This window comes from Salminus brasiliensis, chromosome 14, assembly GCF_030463535.1.
Source record: "Salminus brasiliensis chromosome 14, fSalBra1.hap2, whole genome shotgun sequence".
In the NCBI taxonomy this organism is placed as follows: Eukaryota; Metazoa; Chordata; class Actinopteri; order Characiformes; family Bryconidae; genus Salminus; species Salminus brasiliensis.
Window position 1 is genome coordinate 13,944,512 of NC_132891.1, and position 24,368 is coordinate 13,968,879.

The window sequence follows — 24,368 nt, forward strand, 5'->3', positions numbered from 1 at the left end:
TTCACTATTTCCTCACCTAGCTGTATTTTTCCCCTTAGCCCAGTTCCTGCTATCAGCTGGAGGAGAGTAGACGGAGCGCCGTTCTCCAGAAAAGTAGATGTTAGCAGAGCAAGCAGTGTGCTAGAAATCCCATATTTCCAGCAGGAAGATGCTGGCCAATATGAATGTGTGGCTGAGAACTCCAGAGGGAAAAATATGGTCAAAGGAAAGCTTACTTTCTATGGTAGGTAAAACACAGCATGACTTTAACCTTTGTCTGACTGTTGCGGCTTTACGTGATGGCCATGTGTTATTCTTCCTCAGTGTATCATGTGGCGTTAGAGAGAATGGATTTTCACATCATGGCACAATTAACTTTGCTGTTCTCCCATAGGCATCATTTTGTGAGCTGTCTGTCAATTTTATGGTGCTCTGCAGGAATCAATATGAGAATCTCGTTCAATTACAGCTTATTTTGCTATGAAACATGAGAGATGGGTGGTTCCACTAGGAATCATGCTGAATAATTGCATTTTAGATTCTCCTACAGTTTGTGACTTGTTGTTTGGTAATCACTGTACAGTCAGCGTGTATTACATTCTCACTGACTGTGTAGCAGCATGTTGGCTTTTGGTAAAAAAAAAACAAAAAAACAAGAATAATAATAATTGCCTTCTGAATTCTTAAGTCTTGTTTTCTAGTCAGTTCACATTACAGGAGAAATGTGGCATTTATTTTTTAACATAGCAGAGATACCGTTTGTAAATGGCATTTAAGTACATCCTTGCCAATCTTTATAAGTACTTCTTTAGTCACCTCAAAACAGTCCTTAACTATAACTATAAACTATTTTTATGAACTATTTGGACAGTTTCACACAAGCCCATAGACGGACACACAAATCTAGCAGTTAGAGACAGAGTCGAGTATCTCGACCCATCAACACAGCCTTGTAACTCCAGATGTGTGTCACATACGATCTGGTAATACGAAAAGTGCAGGCTCTACAGATTCAGGAAATGTTTGAACTGTATTTCTTCTGCGCTATCACAAAGAGAAACATAGTTTTAATTGAAACATCAAGAAACATCAAAAATGAATGTCTACGTTCTCCTCGAGTGCCAACTCACTGACATAATTAGGGATAGTTATTGAAGTTCAATTATGTTTTGGTACCAACTAAATTAGTTTAAAACCTCAGTATATGTTCATACCTAAAGTAGTCACTCTTATTAGCATCTCTACGTTTACTCCTGCACACGTCATTAACATCGGCTCTTCATAATCAGTCAGTAAACATACCCACTTCAACATGCTCATTTCTGGTTAAAGCCACATCTGCTTACAGTTTGTAATTTAAAAGAAGGTATCAAATGTAGCTCAGAAATTGAAGTCAAACTGTCAGTGTTGGTATCATCATTAACATACACAGATACTCAACCACTGTCCTAATTACTAGCTCTGTATAGTGAGCCAAACCCACATATGTATATATTCCAAACCCACATTGAAAGCCTGGAAATAAACAACAGAGGATTTTAGAAATAAAATGTCACTATATTTCAGAATATGACAGGTATATTGAAGATATATTTAAGACTTTCAAGTGAAAACAACCCAGTTTTGCAACTCTAAAAGGAATGGCCAATAATTTATTTAAAGGCCTTTGATCTATTACTGAGCCCACAACCTAAGCCCACACGGTAATAATAATAATACATTTTCACGTTCAGTATTTTGTGTGTTCCGCTCAACTTTCAGCACCTCCTCATCTGTTGGAGAGGGCACAGGACACACAGAAGGCCATAGACGACTCTCTCCTATGGGAATGCAAGGCCAGTGGCAAGCCCAAACCCTCCTACAAATGGCTAAAGAATGGGGAACCACTGGAGGCCTTTGAGGTGCGTAAAGGGAGCGTTTGTTTGGGTTGTTGTGCCGGGCTGTCAAGATCCTTGGTTCAGCAACAGTTATTAGATTGAGGCACATGCCAACCAATAGGCCTTTCTCACAGTCACTAGCTATCAAGTTCAGCTCTGAATATAAGCGCTATCAACCTCCACCTGCACTGTTTAATAGAGCACTTGCAGCTTTAGCCTTTGCTAAAAAATCTTAATTAGACTTCAGCAAGCCAACAACTCTGCATGTCTGTCGCAGCATGCTGTTTACCGCTGCAGCGGCGAGCTCAGTAAATGCTGTGGCGGACAACTGTACCATGCATCTTTTTGGAAATAATGCATTTATAAAGAGCATCCATAAACATGTTTAGTGTAAAAACAGCAGCTGCATTCAGAAAGGAGTCTGATCCATGCGGAACCCACCTGTTTGCAGAGTAGAGGAAAAGAAGAGTGGTTTTATGTGTATGTGTATATTTTTTACATCTCTGAAAGGACAGACTAAAGAAACTAGCATTTATTGTACTTTATTGTGTGTCAGGTTTAATTCTTCCCTCTCAATGTAAACAGTAGCAATATTATTGAGTTTTAATCACAAATATGAACAAATCCATCCCACTGTTCAGCCCTGCATTTACTCCAGTTCAGTTTAACTCATTTTATTGGTTGCCTTGTTAAAAAATGACACATGATGAGTGGAGCTTTTCAGCTGTAACAACATTTTTAAGCTTGTTGGAGTGAAAACTGTTCGGACGAACTGTAGTAGCCTCATCCGTTTATCACAGAAAGTTGTTCAAAGCTACTTTTTACGCTTCCACATTAATGAACATGGGAGAGTGAGAACCCAACCACCCCTAAACTGCGTAACAGTAGTATTTGTCCACTTGCAGCTAGTAGAGTTTTTTAATGATACATGGCATGAGATACAGGTCATTACAACATTCGTTTTAAGAAATTATTGCAGGGGATTTGCATTGATTTTAGTGTGGGCGTCCCATGTTTCCTGATTTTTCTTTTTTTGGTGTCACTCACCTGATAACAGCAAACTGCCATGAGCAGAATGGAGTGGGCCAGATAAAAATAATGAGATTACTTAAGGAGACAGTATTTCAGCTGACTCTTATCTTTCTTCAGCCTCCTCATTAGCAACAGACGAATTTCACCTGAGGCCGGTTATATAAAACTGCTGTTTTTGGTCATGAGTCCTAACCCTCCTAACCTAAGATCTATATCAGTGCTGTTATGAGATCTAAGCACTGACCTGATACTGACCAGAGGAATGATAATTGTTGCCAGAGATTCTGTTTATTAATACACTGTAGAAATTGTAGACACCCTTTCTGAATTCCTTTGCTACAGAAAACCCAAATTGACAAAAACATAACGAAATATACTGTCATATTCAAGTTTGGGCACTCCTGGTAAGTAAAACAAGTTACCAAAGATTTATTCAATTATTTAAAGTTTCAAAATGAATGAAACATAAATGTTTGCACATGACTGTAATTAATGTTTGCACAACTTCAAGGACTGAGTCGTTAAGATATTTTTATTTATACAGTCTTTCTCACTCATTTTTGTCCTTTCACATGGTATCTTTAAGATAATGTGCACTGACTGGGATGAGCCTGACTAGAGGGCCCATATCTGTTAATGTTCAGAAACTCTGAAAACAGTTTGAACATGAAATGGTGAATGGGCCAAAATAAATTGTTCAAAATTACATAAACTAAAAATCACGTCATATAAGCTGTACTTTAAAGTGAGGAACGTTCTTTCTTTCTTCTATGAAGTTGTCATTTCAGAAATACAAGGTTTTTTTGCAACAGTGAAGAGACAATGAGACACTGAATTCAGAAAGGGAAAGTTACACACATGAAAGTAAAAAGAAAAGCCCTTTGCCCCTTTTCTTTTTTGTTTAGTAAAATAAATGGCAAAAATGAAAGGAACTGTTATAGTGTAGCTGTGAGCGAAGGCCAGTTTTTGTTTGATTCTAAGTTAGTTGAGTTTTTAAAAAGAGTGTGCCTTTGAATGAACTTGCTCTGACTAGGCCCATGGGAAGACAGAAATAAACTCAGCGTTTTATGTTTAAAAAGATCCCAAAGCAAATCCAGTGGGCATAACTAGGTGCTCTCAATAACCCCTGCATATGATAAAGCCAAGGACTGGTGTTCATACAATAGCTTTTGTTTCACTCACTTTGGGAGATGGCTAACATATTCTCCACTTTGTGTGCGAGGCTGTTCTCTGTTAATGAGCTGTGGGGTTACCATTTAGAAAATGTCACCATCAACTGCCACAGCATTTAATCAATCTCCAAACCAAAGGTCACCCCTGTAGTGAATAGCAGAGAGGCGAAGGGGTGTCATTTGTTATTGCTCATTACAATGAACAGACACACCTTCTTTTCTCTGTCTGTCTCGCCACCTCTACCGCGCTCTCTCTTGTACTTTGGGTAGCCAGTAGTCTGGCTAAAGAGCTGTCAGCTCCAAATATCACGTGGGTGAAACAGGATCAAGAGGCCATTGTCTAGCGAGTTCTATTTTACACCTACTCTCAGACTTTCCTATATATTCCAGACTGTTCTCTGCTTCAATAAAATGCTCTCCTCAGCAATATCGCTGTAGAAGCCTTTCTTTTAGTGCACTGTTTGTGATGTCTGTTCAGGTAGGCAGCTTAATCAGTCTGTTACCGCACACTGGGGTGCACAAATGGTGCTCTCCCGTCGTGGTGAAAAAGTGCTGATTTCAGGGCAATGTCATACCTAATTAATTACCACCATAAAGCTGATCTATGACTCCATTTGTCTTTTCTGCCAGAGGCAATACTGATGTTCCCTGAGTTACCCAGCCCACATGTTCCATATATGCAAGAGGGTATGTGATGTAGGCTAATGCTGAGGTCGGTGAGCATTAAGTCATTTAAGACTGATGCTGTGCTACAGTACAAGCCTATCTGCACTCGAGTGCATTGGTTCTCAACCTGGGGGTTGCTAGATGGTTGTAGAATTTAAAAACATTCATTGGCCAGTTTTGTCAAGCTAAAAAGAGGGCAGCATAGCTCAAGGGGCACACACACAGTAGCAAAAAACATTCTCGGACTGTTGTAGCTGCAGTAGTGTTTAACCTAGAAACTAACTTAACTTTTATGGACCAGTCAATTCAGACTGGGAGTCAGTTCTTGCCTGTTACCATAATTCAGGCTAAGATATACCTATAGTACTGCAAGAGAATTTGTGGACCCTTTCTTTGTGTTTCTGTATAAAACATCTAGGGACATACATGCAATCTTGCATTGAGTAAAGCCAGTGTTCATGAGTCCACTCTCAGGCAAATAATGTGCCTGGCAGGATAGCATGGATAAAGCAACAACGTTCCATAAAGAGCACTGATGTCAGTCTGATGTTTGCCCACATGGGTAAGGCAGAATACTTATTGAAGAATGTCCTGTGGACAGATGAATCCAAAATTTACATTTGTATTTAAATAAAGTGTTTTTATCAAGAATAAAACACTGCATTCCAACATATGAATCTTATCCCAACTGTTAAGTATGGTGATAGCAGTAACATGGTTTGGGGCTGCTTTGCTGCGCAGAGTTCAGGACAGGTTGGCATTAATCGATGGACCTATAAATTCTGGATTGTACCAGCAACTTTTACAGGAGAATATCAGACTGTCTGCCTGTGAACTGAAGCTTAATTGTAAGTGGGTCATCCAGCAAGACATAGCCACAGGCACAAAAGTAAGTCTACAAAGAAATGGCTAAATAGGAGAAATTCAACATTTCTGAATGGCTAATGCAAAGTCTAGACCTTACTCTAATAAAAATGTTGTTGATGGACCAAAAAAGGGCAGTTCATACAAGGAATCCCACCAGCGTCACTGAGTTGAAGCTGTTTTATAAGAAGGAATCAGCCAAAGTTGCATTACTGCTCAACACTAGTTCTTGAAAGCAAGGGTTCACATACTTTTTCCGACAGTGATATTTAATGCTAAGTAATTCTGTTCATTAAATCAGTGTAAATCTTTCGTGTTTTGTAACATTTTGGATTTTGTTTGTTCACACATTTCCTAGCACCATCACTTCATTTAAGCAGCTCAGTAGCAAAGGGAATATTGCTAGTGTGCAAACATTGTGATATAATGGGACTTTAAAATGTAATTAAAGCTAAAATAGACAGCATGTTTGTGCATCAAAGTCTCAATAGATATCTGCAATATATATATATATATATATATTCATAACTGGGATGTTCAGGTGTAACTTTTCTCACAAGACACTCATAGCTGAAGGAGTAAAGGATAGCCCTGAGGTGATTTGTTGTGTTTGTACACCACACAGATTAGAATTGTTCCATCTTACCATTACTTTATGCACTGTCCCATTCCATTTGTCTATTGCCAACCAACAGGTACACGTCTGCATTAGTCAACAGCCAGTTCGTACTACCAAACTGGACTGTAGTTTAGTTCAGGCGAATGTTGTTTTAGAAATGCTATATTAGCACAACAAATGCTATGTGGCAAACCCTCCTTAAAGTCAGCCAGTGACACAGTAGGGTCCCTCTCCTAAACTTTCATTCACACATTAAAAAAATATATAAGCTGAATAGTTTTCTCTCTGTTCTTTGAGTGCCATAAAATCTGTGCTCTGCTTTAAGGACTGTGAAGAAGGATGTTGTGGTGCATTGGTGGGGAAGTTGAGAAGGAGAGGGTAGCGAATTGTAACCACTTTTTTATTTTATATAGGATAGGTTCTTGTGTCTCCAAAAGACCTGTACTGATCTGATGAACACGGAAGCTGTAACATACAATATTGATACAATAGTCCACTGGCAGTGTTGAAACTGAGACTTGGTCCAGTGTTAAGCTGGGCAACAAGGTGTTGTCATGTGAACTGTCTATCACAGAAACTCTCAGAAACTTTTGAGATTTGAGTCTGTCAGAACTCTCCCTGTACCAGACGTCTTCAGTTTTCTCCAGTTTCAAAGAGCCTTTTGATGGTGTAGGAAACTAGACATTTCTAATATGAGATTTTCAGATCTTGATTTACTCCCATTCCTACAGACCATCTAAGTTGTTTACCAATTACCTGTTTCATAAAAAGGTCTTTTTTAATTGATTGGCATTATTTTTCGCTTTTGTCCTTAAACTCTATTTGAGGTCACTTTTACTTATCAATAAAAACTGGGAACAATAGGGGTGTTCTAAAACTGTGGTCTGGCAGTGTAAATGTAAGCACATATAAGCACAATGTTAGCCCTCAAATGTGCTGGCAGTTCAGTCATCTCTTCCTTCTTTTGGCATCATCTTATCTGCAACTCTGCACATTGGTGCATTGTTCAAGGCTCTAGGTTCAACACCTAGTGATAGAATAAGAGGAGCTAAGTAAAGGAATAAATCCTTACAGTGTGCTTTCAAAAATGTGGTTGCTTTAGATTGCAAGTCCATTGTAATTTAGAGCACTTGGTTTTCATTACATACAGTGAGGGAAATAAGTATTTGAACACCCTGTGACTTTGCAAGTTCTCCCACTTAGAAATCATGGAGGGGTCTGAAATGTTCATCTTAGGTGCATGTCCACTGTGAGAGACATAATCTAAAAAAAAAATCCAGAAATCACAATGTATGATTTTTTAAAAAATTATTTGTGTGTTACTGCTGCAAATAAGTATTTGAACACCTGTGAAAATCAATGTTAATATTTGGTACAGTAGCCTTTGTTTGCAATTACAGAGGTCAAATGTTTCCTGTAGTTTTTCACCAGGTTTGCACACATTGCAGCAGGGATTTTGCCCCATTCCTCCACACAGATCTTCTCCAGATCAGCCAGGTTTCTGGGCTGTCGCTGAGAAACACGGAGTTTGAGCTCCCTCCAAAGATTTTCTATAGGGTTTACGTCTGGAGACTGGCTAGGCCACTCCAGAACCTTGATATGCTTCTTACGGAGCCACTCCATGGTTATCCTGGCTGTGTGCTTTGGGTCATTGTCATGTTGAAAGACCCAGCCACGACCCATCTTCAGTGCTCTAACTGAGGAAAGTAGGTTGTTCCCCAAAATCTCGCAATACATGGCCCCGGTCATCCTCTCCTTTAAATAGTGCAGTTGTCCTGTCCCATGTGCAGAAAAACACCCCCAAAGCATGATGCTTTCACCCCCATGCTTCACAGTAGGGATGGTGTTTTTGGGATGGTACTCATCATTCTTCGTCCTCCAAACACGGCGAGTGGAATTAAGACCAAAAAGTTCTATTTTGGTCTCATCTGACCACAGAACTTTCTCCCATGACTCCTCTGGATTATCCAAATGGTCATGGGCAAACTTAAGACGGGCCTGGACGTGTGCTGATTTAAGCAGGGGAACCTTCTGGCCATGCATGACTTTAAACTATGACGTCTTAGTGTATTACCCACAGTAACCTTAGAAACAGTGGTGCCAGCTCTCTTCAGGTCATTGACCAGCTCCTCCTGTGTAGTTCTGGGCTGATTCCTCACCTTTCTTAGGATCATTGATACGCCACGAGGTGAGATCTTGCATGGAGCCCCAGTCCGAGGGAGATTGACAGTCATGTTTAGCTTGTTCCATTTTTTAATAATTGCTCCAACAGTTGATCTTTTTTCACCAAGCTGCTTAGCAATTACCCCGTAGCCCTTTCCAGCCTTGTGGAGGTCTACAATTTTGTCTCTGGTGTCTTTGGACAGATCTTTGGTCTTAGCCATGTTAGTAGTTGGAGTCTTACTGATTGTGTGGGGTGGACAGGTGTCTGTATGCAGCTAACGACCTCAAACAGGTGCTTCTAATTTAGAATAATAAGTGGAGTGGAGGTGGACTTTTTAGAGGCGGACTAACAGGTCTTTGAGGGCCAGAATTTTTGCTGATTGGCAGGAACACACAAATAAATTATTAAAAAATCATACATTGTGATTTCCGGATTTTTTTTTTAGATTTTGTCTCTCACAGTGGACATGCACCTAAGATGAAAATTTCAGACCCATCCATGATTTCTAAGTGGGAGAACTTGCAAAGTCACAGGGTGTTCAAATACTTATTTTCCTCACTGTATGTGAAAGTGTCATCCACTGTGCAGTTCTCCAATGACGTGTGAGGATTCTTATGAAGGGCCTCAGCTGAGGGAAGCGATTTGTTTAAGTATGACGGCAAAAGACACGAATTGCTTTACACTCCCCTGTGACTAATACTTTCAGATCAATGACAGACTGCTTGAGACATTAAAATAGCTGCCTGACCAAGAAGATCAAGTAAAGCCCCACATCCGTTTGGATGTGCTCTGTGAGACTGTGACGAGGTTTTGAGAAGGAAGAGAGGACAGGCTGGAGAAGATGGAAAGAGAACTGTTATATGGACTTTTTTTTCTTGGTTTATATATGGATGAGGGGTTTGAAGGGATTGAGTGGAATTGTAAGAGTTGTTAAGAGTTCATGAAGGCCAGTAGAAAGTCTTTGTTAAAGCAGTTCTGTCAGTAACTAGATAAACTGCTGGCCCATCTGGACCGAAGTCCTTATATAATTTAGTGGACATTCTCTCCATGCCCATGACCAGACTAAGAAACAGATTTATTTATTTATTTATTACTTATTTTGTTGTATTTGGGAATGGAAACCGGCTTTGAAAAATGAGAATTTGTCAAAACTTTAAACCCATAAATGCCAGATGTATCTTTTTACACCCAAATAGTTTTTGTACATGAAATAAAGTATCACTTCACTTGTATGGTTACATTTAATAGACCATTATTTACATTCAACTTCATTCAGTTACATTTAATTGCAGTTGAGTTGAATGTTAGTTGAATGTCAGGTGAGCATCTACAAGATATCTATAACGGACCATCCAAGTGATACCTAAAATTATTTTTGCTTCTACATACAAATGCACTTTGAGGGGCAATTTTGTGAAATCTGTAAATGAAACTATGGCATATTTGGCAAATAGCTAAAACTGGAACTGGGTGTTATGACTGTAATTGTGTTTTTTAGGCTTTTTAAGGAATACTGATGAAGATGCTTTTACATTTCTGCTTTATATAGCCAATGATTATACCATTATATAAAACCATTATATAACATTGTAGCAAGTTGAATCTCTTGAAGCTTTTCACCGAAGAGATCAGCATTCATTTTATTGTCGTCAGAAATTCACTATTGTCATATCAATAGATGCTTCAGTAGAGTTTCTGCCTTTCTAAGTTCAGTAATGGTATCATGTTCAGCTCTTACTATTTATTATTGGTTTCAGGATTGCATCTTAATTATGCATACAGACAGTCACATCAGCAATCTCTCTCAGGACACAGTAAAGCATTGTTTTAATCACTGATCTAAATAGGAACTCAACAAAGGGGCAAAAACATTGTTTACATAAAGACATACATTTTCTGTTTTTCTGGATTTTTTTAAGTGGATGAAATTTCAAAGTAATAATGTTTTCCTTTGTTGAAATAACCTTGTGCTGACTAATCACATTGCATTTTATCTGTCTACCTCTTTGACAGCAATAGCACTACCAGTAATAAATAATGATTTGCACTGAAATTCAGATTTTGTTGTTAATTACATTTAAGCACTATTGTTTCAGGTTCTTCCTAAACTGGTAAATAATCCACATTTAGTGTTTATTAATAGCTCATTAGCAAAAGTCTCAGGTTCATGTCAATCTACTTTGTTTTCTCACAGTTGCTAAGCTAAATGGTCAGAGTTGGGTATTTTTAGCGCTTTGCACAAATCATCTGGTAAGTTCCTGAGATAATTAAGAGGCTGCCTACATTGTTATGACATAGCAACCTGTTGTGCGTCTGATGGCTATTCACAGATTGAACTGGGGTCAGTGCAGACAGGCACAGTTAAATAGGTACATGTGTCTTGCTTGCTAACAGCAGGCTGTTATGTTTGTGCTATATGTTTACAGGACAGGATGCAGGTGGTTAATGGGGCCTTGTCCATCAGCAGTCTAACTCTGTCAGACACGGGAATGTACCAGTGTGTTGCAGAGAACCGATATGGAAGAGTGTTCGCCAATGCTGAACTGAGAGTCAATGGTAAGAGCATAGTGGGCTTTTCTTCACTTCTAAGATTAGATATAGAGGACTAGGATATTTTAAGCCACGTGATAAGCAAACAAAAAAAACTAGCTACAGATCTGCACTGCCCTTAAATATAAAAGAGTGAAGTCTCATATTAGTAAATCACACAAAAAAGCACAATTATTATCCATCACCCCCAAAGGTCACATAATCAGACATGTAATGGCAGCTTTCAAAACATTTGTCACCAGCTCTGTGGCCATTGGATTTTTTTTTTATTATTGGAAATAGCCAGTACTGCTTACACACTTAAATTGAAACAGAGTTAGCCGAGAGTTAGTGTCTGTTTTTGACTTTGACTAAGATGTTTAGCCATATATTAAGCTCTGTGCTGACCTGTTGAGCATCTTCCATTGATGCAGTATGTATTGTTTATTATGTCTTTTGGTTACATAAGTAAAACATACAAAATAATGTTTAAATAATGTTATTAGTTGTTAATAGCTAATTTGTTGTTTGACATAGTCAAAACTATTGATTAGTTAGCTATATAATACTTTTTAAACTACCAGAGATACAATACTGTGATAAAGTCTAAGGCCACATGAGAAAACATGTAAAGCTACACTCCAGCCTACTGTAGGTCATAAATATAGAAATCAACCGAACACGTGTATGTGCTTTAAGCTACATTTCAATCCAAATGTGTTTTATGACAAACATTGTTATGCTTTAAAAAAGCTTGCTGGTGTTTGTTGATATCAGAAATATGGGGGTTAAGAGGAGGGACGATGATAGTATCTATAGTAGTAATGTTTTTAAAAGGACTCCTGACACTTTTTCAGCTTGTTCAGAGAGTAATATCAAAAAAAGACTGTAGCCTATCTATATGGAAACAGCTAAATTAAAATAAAATGATCAAAATGTTTTTTTTTTACATTATGTGGATATCTGGGAAGCCAGTATAGATGTTTCAACGTGTAAAATTAGATATAGAAGTACGTCAAGCACAACTTTTGCAGGAAATGACATCTTAATGCTTAATACGTAATGCAAAAGGATGTTTGATGAAAACAAGCTGCTGGGCAACAGAATTCGTAAACCGCTTTAAGACTTCTCCATTTTACTGCCTGTATCTTGCTCAGTAAAGCTCAAGGTGACTTGTCTGTTTAAAGCAGTCTTCAGTTCCTAATGAACCTGTATCAACTATCAAGACTGTCATGCACATCTGAAAATAACGATCTAGTGTTTTGGATTCGGGTCAGAATTGAACTCTGCAGGAGTGCTGAAAAACACCACGGGCTTCAGAGTCTAAAAAGAATTGTCACTCTGTGAGCAGTTTAACTTTTGACACTACAAGAGATCAAACCTATCGTTGTCTTTTAGATTAAAGGAGCCGAGGTTCTGCTCTTTTTTAAAATGCTGAGCTCGGTGCTAATTAAAGGAGTGAAGCCTGTTCCGTAGCGCCATTATTTCCCAGCATAATAGTAGCTTTGAAGGGCTCCGAATCGAGGCGAGGCAGAAAAAGCCAGGATAAATCCTGCATGCTGAAATTGTCGTGTGGCAATGACAGCTCTCCGCTTCACACTCTTTACACATTTTAAATGTGTGCGAGCAGCTTGGTTCAGAGGAGTGTGTCTGGAGGGAGAGAGAGGCCTTCTTCAGTGAGTTGTCTTATAAAAAGGCATCCTTAGTGTGTTTTGTGAGAAGGAAATCAGCAGGAGAAGCCTTTTATTAGAAGTGGCTGCAAGTTGTCTATCCAAACCCTTGCAATAATTCAGTGATTTCTGTGATTCAATGATCTTGAGTGTCTATGTGTCTGCCCCTTTTTTCTGACTTGCTCTCTATCTCTCTCTCTCTCTCTCTCTCTCTCTGTCTTTCTCTGCCCAGCAGTGGCACCAGATTTCTCAGACAGTGTTCTGAAAGCGCAGACGCTGGCCCGGCAGGGTGGGGATGTGCTGATCGAGTGCAGGCCCCGGATGTCTCCTCGTGGAATGATTTCTTGGAGGAAAGGCAAAGAGGCCCTGAGGGAGAGCCACAGGTATCAAAGCTTCCTCATATATACTTACCCTGCCCTAATCTGGCATTGATCGCTAATGAAAAATCCATGTTAGTGCCCCATCAATACTTTGTTATTCTATATTCTTTTATTACTCCGCTTGCCAGGTGCTAGCTGTACACTGAGTTAGAAACATTGGGCCTTGCTCGCCAATATCTTCCTAATAATTCTTACTATATTTAATCTTGGGAAAAGTCCAAAACAAAAGTCTACTGTACATATATGTCCCATTAGTACTGGACAAATATGTGTTTGACTACAGCCCTATCACTTCAGCTTGCCTTAGTGAGCCTGGCTGAGCTATCCAAAGCCTATGCTTAACCCCCCTAATAGGGGCACTCCTTTAATGTCTGGTGAATATTTAAACTTTAATGTGTTACTCGTCAGCTCTTCCTCGTAAATTTGAAACCGTCTGGGAGCGCTAATGTGCTTTACGTTGCTCCAAAGGTAGCATTATGTAAAATAATGTACATTTCTTTATTCAGCTGAAGGAATCATCATGAAGTCAAGGTTTTGGCCATGAATATTTTATGTATGCTTTCCTTTTCAAATGGTTGCAGTTTATTGAAGAGTCTTTAAGGAGAACACGATTATACTAAGTCACTAAAGGCATACGTGAAGGAGAGTGTAGGTGTAAATAAGGATCTCAGTTTGTGTGCCTGGGTGGCATCATGGTACCATAAGAAATCACTTGATGACAGCTACTGATGAGCTACAGCACTAAACAGCCACCCACCTTGAGTATCAATTGAGAAACCTAGGAGACCGGCACATGTTCCACTGACTTCTGAAATATTGAGAGAAGACATTTTTTTAATGCAGTTTGTCTGTATTTTGCATTCTATTGCTGTAAATCTCCCACAGTGCTCAACAGATAAAGATCACAAAGGCTTATGCTGATGTTGTTTAGAAATCCTAATTAAATACCTACAGTTGTCTTGTTCAATAGATCTGTCTTCTGATGATTGCTGATGATCAACGAAACAAGCTGTTATCTGTCTGTTCTTCTCATGACTCATGCCATCTCAGACTCAAGAGCCATTACATGAAAAGATTTAGCTATTATTTCTTTCTTATTGTTCTGTTTTTTTGTTTTTTTCATTTTACTTACTTACCTTTGAAGTCTGAAGAGATCCACCATCTCAAGTAATTGTATTTTCTGAAATCGATGGATGTTGATTACCTCGTCAGTGAAAAGTGCACGATAGGTTATTTTATTTTGATCTCAAAGATGTATTTTTTAAACAGTTGAATCTGCACCCGAGAAATGTGCTAACTCTCCACTGCAGAGTGAGCTAAAAGAGATTTATCACCACCAAATCCTTCCCTGCAGCAGCACAGTGCAGTTAAAAACAATGGTATAATGAAAGGTTATGGTGGGAATTAAGCAGATCCCATGCTATGCTCTCAAGAGTTATTTTTATTCCAGTTTGCCTGGCACTGTCATATTACATTGGTGTTCAACCCCTGTTCCTCAGCTCATGCTGTAGGAGACTGTGGGGACCTTTTTAATCTTCTCACGGTGGAGTAGGGTTGTTGGATGGCACAGCGATCACAGTGTTGATCACTACAATTTGCAGAACTCTTACCGAATGATTTGCCAATAAGACAATTGCACTTTAATGAATTGGTGGAAGCTGCCACTGTTGCAACAGGGAATGCTGAAATGATATACAGCCATTCAGTGCAAAGAATACAATGATGCATATTAACATTTGAGATACTAAACAGGTTTAATAATCTGGAAACATCAGCTTCTTTCATGGGAGATAGAGGCAAGTGTCCTTAGTGGAAAGCCATGCTCTTTCTCTAGGCTGATACCTGGAAGTTTCAGGTAAACATGGGCAGATACCTACACATTACTAATACTTAAAAATCATTGATTGAGAGGAGACTGGACCAAAGGCCTGGTCTAAGAATAGATAATAGAGTTCTGTATGTACCTTGCCCAGAGAATAAAATTAGTAGAGGTTCAGGGTCTCTTGCTGGTGTTGATGAATGGTAGGCTATCTAAGCAGATGTCTAGGAACTAAATGGACCCGTTTAGAGTCATCACAACAGACCAATGCAGAATGCATGAGGGTTCATTGACTCCAGCTGAAGTCAGCTGCTAGAGAATAAAAGTGGATATTCAGCAGCTAACCTGCCTTAAGTAAGTCCCAAGCGTTGTTCACCATACACCCTGGTTTTTGTTGGGTGTATAATGGCTGAGACTCATTTCCTTGCTCAGTCAGGCTGTAGATTAATCATGTATGAAATCCTGGTGAAAGTGATTGGAAAACAAAACCAGGTTAGTGGATTATAATGTATTCGGGGATATTTCAGAGAACATTTTAATAGGAACCCATATGTTTTCCCAAGAAGGGAAGACGTTTTCCATCCCAGGGAACCTCTATCACACTTTATGGACCCACATATCCAGGTGAAGAATATGAACATGGGGCTGATTGACAGCAGTGGTTCCTTACATAGGCAACATATGCAATTCCATAGAGTGGCAATTTGCCGGACCAGCACCAATGCTCATGGAACTCCCAATGCATAGCATTTGTTATTGATTGCAGCCTGCTCCGTGCCAACAGTCAGTGTTCCTTAAATATACAGTGTTGTACAATATACAAGACATCATCAAAGTTTTGAGAAACATGGCACTGGCTAGAGCCTTTCAAATTCTGCCGTCCCTAAGAGACCACAAAAGCGGATTTGAAAATTAGTAGTGTAAGTAGGGAAAGTAATTGCTCAAACATTCATCATTACATAAATGTCTATAATAACAGGTTTATTGATAACATTGCCACCAACTGTTTCACAACCTGGGAAATGTGCCAACCTTTTTGGCAGATAAACAGATCTTTGTAACAGTATCGTAGGCCAGAATTTATTAATCACACATTATTTCCATCTTTGTGTTCATATCACTACATTGGTATTCCAGGTATATGCCAACATATAGCTGTTATCTACAGTCATTTTATCAGATACACCTACTATATAAGTGCACTCCGCAGGTTAACAGTGGATGACCCATAGAAGTAGTCTGCACTGACAGCAGTGCAACACATATTACCCTGCCTCTTCTTGTCTCTTCTTGTCATTGCTTTGTTAAGAGTGGTCCACCACCCCAAAACATCTGGTCAGCAGGGGTCCTATGGTAGCCTCTTTTTAAACAGGATGCTTGAAAAAATTGTACATAGCCACAGATAGAGTCCATGGCTATGTTCCTAATGTCTTATCAGACAGCAATGTGCATCCAATGCCACCCTCACAGGCACTTAGGACCTTCAAGGAACGTGTATCATGTCTCGTGCAGCACGTGGGGCATCAGTGGTGGATTTCTTTACCCAATGTTTCAAAGGACAGTGTTACAGTGTTACATCTCCCCTAATCTCCCCAACTGCCCTAAATGCTCTCTGATCCAGAAAAGACTGGCCTCCATAGAGGTGGTGCTACTCTGTGTAATTTAATAGGGAGAATAAGGGGGGATGAGTCGAGCAATGCTTTAGTGACATATGGCACCCACAGCAAACACAGATTGATGATTTGATGTCTTGGTAGTGTCAAGCCAGTGGTATGTCACAAAAGTGTGGGAAAAGGCCAGGCTCGCAGCTAAGCAAATTTCTTCCAATTAGTCCCCTGGAATTAGTGCTCAAAAAGCTGTTATGACCCTACTAGAATGATCTGAGGGGGTCTTGAGACCTTTGAAGCTGATTCTAATGTGATGGCTTCCGCAAACCAGTGAGAATGCTCCTTCAAAATAAGCTTACCTGTATGAGGAGGGCCTAAGCAATAAAATTTCATGGTTTTAGTCCTGACCATGTAAACATGGCGGGCCTGCACAGAACAAAGTACATCTAGCCTCTGATCCTCTTTAAAGGAAAAGGGTGGGGGAGGTTGGTAAAAGCTGGTGTGCTCTAGCACTTCACAGATAAAGGCAGGGAGGCACTTGGGTAGAAAGGCTAGAGGAAAAACTCTTTATATACTCTTTATAAAATTTAGTGCACAAAGGATGAAGAGTGCTTGAGGCCAATGCCAGGAGCAGAGCTTTAATCTGGCATTTTCTATAAGTTACAATGGTTGGTGGGACAGTGCACCAATAAGAGGTCTGAATTTCGGGTGAGCTGCCCATTAACCGCCAAGGGGCAGCAAATCCCCTTCATTTATCTGCAAATGAGAGTCTTGATTTAATGTTGTAGTTTTAATATGATATGCTAAGCCGGATAGCTGCTAGTTCAATCTTAATGGAGGGTTACCCTTTTACAAGCCAAGGCAAGAGATTTACTGTGAGGGTCTATTTTTCATTTGCCTGAGTCAGTCGATCTGTGAATGAACATCCACCCCTGCTCCCTCACTCTTGCTAAGGTAGGGGAAATCAGACAAAATGGGTGTGACTGGAGTGTCCCTGTCCCATAGCAAGAAGACGTTTATGCAAGAAAGGAAGACATGTATGGTTGCCTGACCATATCTCTCCAACAACAGTTCCACTATGTGAGGAGTTAAGACACCACTCTCCGTGTAGTGAGTTGGGAAAGGACCTAGCTCTGACGGCCAAAGATGGAACTCTGTAGGATTCTGGTGGATGAAAGCAGATAATTAGTCCATCTTGTAGGGAGGGCAAGCTTGAGTGGTGCAAGTAGACCTTCCTGTGATGGTCTGAGGTATTTGGTTATGGAGAGCTCAGTAGCTGGGGGTTCACTCATGCCATAGACCTCTATATCTTTGATGTCAAATCCAGAAAGACAGTGCTTGAGGTGTGTAGTCCATGTAGGAGCACTGGCCAGTCATAGAAATGAGTGACAGCATGGTCACACAGCTCAAGAAGAGACATATGCCACAAAACAGCTGGAGTTTGGGCTGGAAAAATGGGTCCTTGTGTGTTCATCCTCCCCCAAACCATGCTGCTCATATTCTTAAGGGTCACCTTGGTCAGTCCAACTGAGCATGACTAAATTTTTGGGAGCATTCAGAGCTGCTATGTTAGCTTTTTTTTTAACCAAAGTCATGTTGCCGGGGGTCACTGCTCTGGATAGCAGCTACTTTTAGCCTTCTGTGAAGGAGCTTCGTGGGCAAAGAGAGGCAATGGACACCAGCCTCATGCAGGCAACGCAACAGGGGCAAATATTCCCAGCTGCAAGTATAGTTGCTTCTCAGAGGTCATGGGTGTGCTGAGTTTAGAGAGAATCATAGGAACTAGCTAGCTCTGTAGTCACAGCATTCACAGATGGATAACCTGTGGGTAGCTTATAAGGCAGTAATGCTAGGCAAGCTGCCTGAAGTAAAGTATGCCAGCTATCGTGGGTGGCTAGTAGACAAAACAGCTAATTAATAGTATTTCTTGGATATCCACATCCGGTAGAGGCTAATCCAAATTGTCATGTCATCCGATGGACAGTTAAGTGAAAGCCAAAAAAAAAATGGGGTTGAGTTATGAGCAAAAGTGAGGTCAACTGAGGTGCAGTAGCCAACTGCATCGGTACGGGACACTTTCATCATTGGGTGAATGCTCTTGTCTCTGAAGCAGACTTGATGCAATTGGATACTTCTGCAGAGGTCAGGTACAAATGTCCCTCGATTCTAGGTGGATTTTGAACACAAAATGATGAAAAATAAATGTCTGATCAAAGCTATTGTCTTGTTAAAACTGACAGTGCTAACCAGACTCCTGTTCTGAAAACACTAATTGTGCTAGCTCTCCTTGAGTATGATTGCTTATCCAGTATTGAATGTAACTGTGGGTGGTTTATACATGATTTTGAATTGTGACCTAATTGTTTTCTATGATGACATATTTTCAGAGTTTCCGTGCTGGACAATGGGAGTCTCCGGATATCAAATATTACCAAACTGGATGCAGGCCTTTATACATGTGTGGCCAGGAATCAGTTTGGAGTGGCAAGCAGTGCTGGGACTCTAGTTGTAAAAGGTATGATATGAAAGGTATGATATGAAAGTGACAGCTTTGTTTTCTGTCATATGTTTTTATCCAACCAAATCATTGTATGGTATGGCATGTGGTGCCCATTATTTTGCAGAAGAATAACCTTCCTCAGTTTGATCAACTGCAGTATGCAGTCTTTTAGAGGCTTCCTAGTCCCTGTTTGAAAAAGCCGAGTCAACAATACCAGTGTGCTATTAAAATGCAGTTTGCTGATGCTCCCGGTTTCTGAATTGCAAATTGAAAACCCTCTTATGTTTTTTTCTAGCGGACTTCACACAAGTGTGTTCCTTCAGTGTTTGTTCATTTGACATTATAAAATCCATTTTCATGAAAATAGCACATTATTATTCAAATGCTAGCTATAATCAAGAAATACCATTTTAAGCATTTACCTTTTACATGTTTTCAGCTTGTGCAAATTATTTGAGGCAAGAGATAATTTCTTGCAATAATGTTGTTTTTTCTTCCCGTATCTAATTTGCAGTTTGCGTTTGCGTGTGGAGAGACGAGGCCAACAGACAAAAAAGAAATGGCAGCTTAAAATTAGATAGTTTATTTTATTTGCATGATTTCAGACATATTTGGTGTAAAAGCATTTTATGTAATCTAAACATTTTAGGTCCATAGAATCATAGATCTGCCACGGTACACGCTACCGTACACGGTAAACAAATTTAGATAAAATTAAAAAGAAGAAATATAGATTCAGCTTGGTGTTTAGGGTTGCATATCATGCACATCATTAGGTGTGACAAGGCCTAAAACCATGAATGCACAGTGGCATCTAGTGGTGCTTGACATGCAGTACAGAACCCAATACACAGAACCCATTATTGCTACGTGTACTTGAATGTCAGTTTGAATGAGACAGTCTTACTGTTTTGAGAGACTGAGGGTACATTTACAGGTTATAAGGCAAGGTTGTTTTTAATTTATAAAGACTGAATCTTAAAATCTTTTCACTGCTATTCTAGAGCCCACCATCATCACCACTAAGGCAGCTCAGCTGGATGTCACAGTGGGGGAAAGCATAGTTCTTCCATGCCAGGTTTCTCGTGATCCTTCTCTCGATGTCCGATTCACCTGGTTCTTTAATGAGCAGTTGATCAATTTTGGAAGCCAAGGTGGCTATTTTGAGAAAGTTGGCGGGGTGAGTTCTATCCCTAATTACACTTCATACATTTCTTTTAAGGAAGGGCAATACGTAGATATTTGAATACATTTTCCATAATACAAATACAAAACATTTGTGTACGCTTTGAAAAGATTAGAAAAATATATGTATAACAAATGTATTATCATTTTTATCATGTAAAAAATTAGTGTTTTAAGAAGGAACATGAGGAATTATCACGCAATGGTAAAAATAAATGATAAAATAAGATGGCATAATAGGCTGGCATATTATGTCTATTATGATACACAGTATCATACAGTTTTATGTATTTTTTTTTTGCTTATATTTCTATATTTTCATATTTTTATATTCTATTCTTTAACTTAAATGTAACTTATTCTATTTTTATTTTCTTCATTTTTATTTTATTTTTCTTTTGCACTTTTGCACTTTACTTCATTAAGTTAAGGTTTAGTTAAGTTTAAATGTAGATTTTTATTGTATAGCTTGATGTGGGCAGACTGTCAAAAAAGCATTTCACTGCAAGTTATACTGTGTATGACTATGTATGTGACAAATAAAATTTGATTTGATTTTGATTTGATTTGATTTGATTTGATTTTAACAGAGTTTTAACAGTTGTCAAATTGCCCACTTCTGCTTTCTTTATGTGGACATGATGAGTAACCAAATATTCATTTTGTGTGCTCGCAGAGATTTGCTGGTGATATCATGATCCGCAACATTCAGTTAAGACATGCAGGGAGATATACCTGTGCTGTTCAAACAAATGTGGACAGTGCTTCAATAGCTACAGATGTGGTTGTGAGAGGTCAGGTCTTTTTTTTTTTTGCTTTATTGGAATGTGATTTGTTTTTAAAGCCCCTCTCATACTAATAACCCAATACATTACCGGGATACTTTTGAACTGTTTTACTGTTTACGGTTAGCGTTATTCATTCATGCCGCTCTTAAAAAGAATGTAATGAAAACCAGTAGACTAAACTAAAGTAGACTAAAATAAATGGTAGACTAAAAACCAGCTTCTTACTTTCTGTCCCACGTGTTTTTCCATTGTATTTCCCACTGAAACTCAAATAATACTGTCAGAAAAGTATTTTAGACACAGACTGGCCATTAAGGTCAGTTATTTTTACAGAAGCAACTGCGGACATGAGCAGGGTAAATTTCTGGAATCATGTTTACCATACACTACCGTAAGACTTTCACTAAAGACTTTTCACTTTCACATTTGGAATGTATCAGCTCCTGTTTCCACACTTCCAATAATTACCTTTAGCTTAACCCCTTCGTTTGGTTTCCGGTAAATACCTGAGTAACAGTGCATGTGTGAAAGGGGCTTTAGATGTCTGCACACTGCTTATGGCTGCGTTTGACAGAGTCTTGCCGACACAGGTGCCCCTGGGCCACCTCTGGACATCCAAGTAAACCACGTCACTGAAACTACAGCATTTGTGTCATGGAGCCCGGGTCCTGATAATCACAGCCCCATTTCCAACTACGCTGTCCAGGCCAGAACCCCATTTTCCCTAGGCTGGCAGGCTGTTAGTACAGGTAAGATCTCTGCTACAGGTAAGATGGAATGGAATATTAGATCATCAAAGTATTAAACTACATTGTAGTCTGGGGCAGAACTGTAAAATGTAACTGTAATAAAGCGTGACCTTTACTTTACTGATTTCTGTTGGAACATGATCAATGGAGTCATTTTCACATATTTTCTCTTTAGTTCCAGAGACTCTTGGAAGAAACCAGTTGGCTGCTCATGTGACAGACTTGAGTCCGTGGGTGGAGTATGAGTTCAGAGTGTTGGCCACTAATGCAATTGGCACAGGAGAACCCAGCAAACCTTCCCAAAAAATACGCACCAAAGACACACGTACGTACGAGTTTAATGAATTCTCTTGAATTGATGGGGATTTAAATGAAAGAGTACACATTAGGAATTATATGATTCTATTAAATTTGGACCTGTAAATAAGTGGAAAAGGTATGAAAAGTTATTCTCATGAACAACTTTTACTTCTTCGAGCTTCTTACATAAAATAACAAGCTCACCTCTACTCAAATCCAGAATTCTATAATATTCTTTTGCATTGTCACATGGTTTCAAATATAAAAGCTGACTACTAGTGACAAATAAAGGAACATAAATGCACTGTACAAATATATGCTTATAAAGTTACAGTAAGGAAATATCTTCTTTTTTTCCCCACCTAAATGTCTTAGTCCCAAGGATAACCCCAGCCCGAGTAGGCGGAGGAGGTGGCAGTCGCTCCGAGCTAGTCATCACTTGGGAGGTAAAGTCTTGACAGCTGGCTTTCCTCCACAGCTTTATGATGCAGAGTTAACTGTCAGTAGTGGCTTTGCGTGGTAGGGTGCATGAAAAGGGGCCCTTCATGTTGTCACTGAGTTTGATGTGCTTGCTTTAGAGTTTGAGGGGAAACCTTTGAACATGTATGTCAGTAAGACAAACATAGCCATTTCCAAAGTGTGCTTCTATTTTTGAGCAGCTGCTGTGGCACTGCTCCTTTCATGAGCATCTCTTTGTTAGATCTGTCGTTCTATCTTTCAGTTTTTTTTCTGTTTGTGTGTTTGTGTGGGTTGTCTTAGCCGGTCCCAGAAGAGTTGCAGAGTGGTCCTGGCTTTGGTTACGTTGTAGCGTTTCGTCCACACGGTGCTCAGAGCTGGATGCAAGCTGCCGTTACCTCACCCGATGCCTCTCGATACATCTTCAAAAACGAAAGCATTCTTCCTTTCTCACCGTTCTACGTGAAGGTGGGCGTTTACAACAACAGAGGAGAGGGGCCTTTCGGACCTGTGACAACGATCTACTCAGCAGAAGAAGGTACATCTCTGGTTCAGAAGAAGGTAGTAAGAAGTGCTTCTCTGCAAAGAGACCCAACTTTAGCCAGGCAGTGTCATTTGATCATGGTGATCTAAAGATGTTTTAATTTGTGCTGAAAGTGGGTCATCTGGGAAGAGAAATGATAATGATTTGTTGAAATGCTTATTCCATTCTCTAGAGCCAAGTCGAGCACCCACTAGAGTTCGTGCTAAGAGTATGTCTGCCTCCGAAGTGGAGCTCAGCTGGAAGGCCCTGCCATGGAGCACTAGCAAGAGACGCATAATGGGCTATGAGGTGAGAAGACCAGACCACAGATTTCTCATTGCAAGTACATGTCTAATTCTGTCATGTTTGGTAATGTCATTTTGTATGACTTTAAGGGGTCCTATTCTGCTATCTTATATTTTGTCCATGATTGGCTTACCTGTGTTGTACCTCTGCAATGAGGCAGCTGCTGGCTGCAGTGACTAATACCTTTGAAAATGTTGACCCATTTAGCCTGATTTAACAATGTGGCCGTTTCGGCTGTTTTCCTTTCTTTCTCAGTGCTGTGGTTTGTTCATTTTATATGTAAAGAATGAAATCAAATAAAACCAAAAATAAATAGATGTTTATTTTGTTTGTGCCACAAACCATATTCAGCAGAAAAACACTTGAAATGTAATGTGCAGAGCAGCATCTGAACATTCATTATATAATTACACTTCTACTGAAGACTTCCACTGAATTCATCTGTTTTTTACTTTATTTGGAAAGTCTAAGTTCAGATTTGTAGATATTCACCTGAGAAATCACTGATTTCACAAGTCTAAAATACACCATCTAAACATCCTCAACAAGCTGTTTTAAACCTGCTGCTGGCAACAGTCTGGAACTGGAGCTTAACTAGATTAGGTTGAGATTAACCTCCTGAGACCCGGACTTTTACTTGGTGTGCGTTTGTATTTTTTCCTATTTTGGATTAGTAGGACCTTGGTCTTTGTACAGGAAGTCATTTTTGTCCTCATATAAAAAAAAAACTTGTATCATGGTGTAGAAAAGCAGAAATGTAATGTCCCGCAGGGTCTCAAGAGGTTAAGGGGCCAGGATGATGGTTAGAATTGGATTTCAGGTTGAGGTTAAGGTTAGGATTAGGATCAGGATAATGGTTAGGATTAGGTTTTAGGTTGAAGTTAAAATTAGAATAAGGACCAGAATAAGGGTTAGGGTTAGGGTTTTGGGTAAGGCTGAGTTAAATTTTGCTTAATAGATGTAACATATTAAGTCTACTCGATGTAACAGGTCAACTGTAAATCTACTTCATGTGAGTAATGCAACATCTATTTACCTCAGTGTTTACCTTAGTATTTAGTTTATTAAACATTTACGAAGGACTACTCAAAAAACTGTCACCACATTTTCTGATACAAACGACACTGTGAGTCCCTAGACAGAGAAACCACAGAATCTGCACATAGAACATCTAGTCTGTGAG

General features: G+C 39.4%; 1 protein-coding gene across 2 annotated transcripts in view; it reads left to right on the top strand.

Moving 5' to 3' along the window:
* Window positions 1–24,368, top strand: part of cntn3a.1 (contactin 3a, tandem duplicate 1) — an 86,996-nt gene that overhangs the window by 57,424 nt on the left and 5,204 nt on the right. The window contains exons 8-19 of one of the 2 annotated variants that reach the window (XM_072696150.1): window positions 39–223; window positions 1,741–1,880; window positions 10,800–10,929; window positions 12,805–12,955; window positions 18,766–18,893; window positions 19,883–20,058; window positions 20,740–20,857; window positions 21,442–21,600; window positions 21,776–21,925; window positions 22,276–22,346; window positions 22,660–22,917; window positions 23,073–23,188. In XM_072696150.1, the coding sequence (XP_072552251.1) occupies window positions 39–223; window positions 1,741–1,880; window positions 10,800–10,929; window positions 12,805–12,955; window positions 18,766–18,893; window positions 19,883–20,058; window positions 20,740–20,857; window positions 21,442–21,600; window positions 21,776–21,925; window positions 22,276–22,346; window positions 22,660–22,917; window positions 23,073–23,177 (1,771 nt within the window). In that variant the 3' untranslated portion in view covers window positions 23,178–23,188. The remainder of the gene's footprint in view (window positions 1–38; window positions 224–1,740; window positions 1,881–10,799; window positions 10,930–12,804; window positions 12,956–18,765; window positions 18,894–19,882; window positions 20,059–20,739; window positions 20,858–21,441; window positions 21,601–21,775; window positions 21,926–22,275; window positions 22,347–22,659; window positions 22,918–23,072; window positions 23,189–24,368) is intronic. The other variant, XM_072696148.1, reaches the window with a different exon arrangement.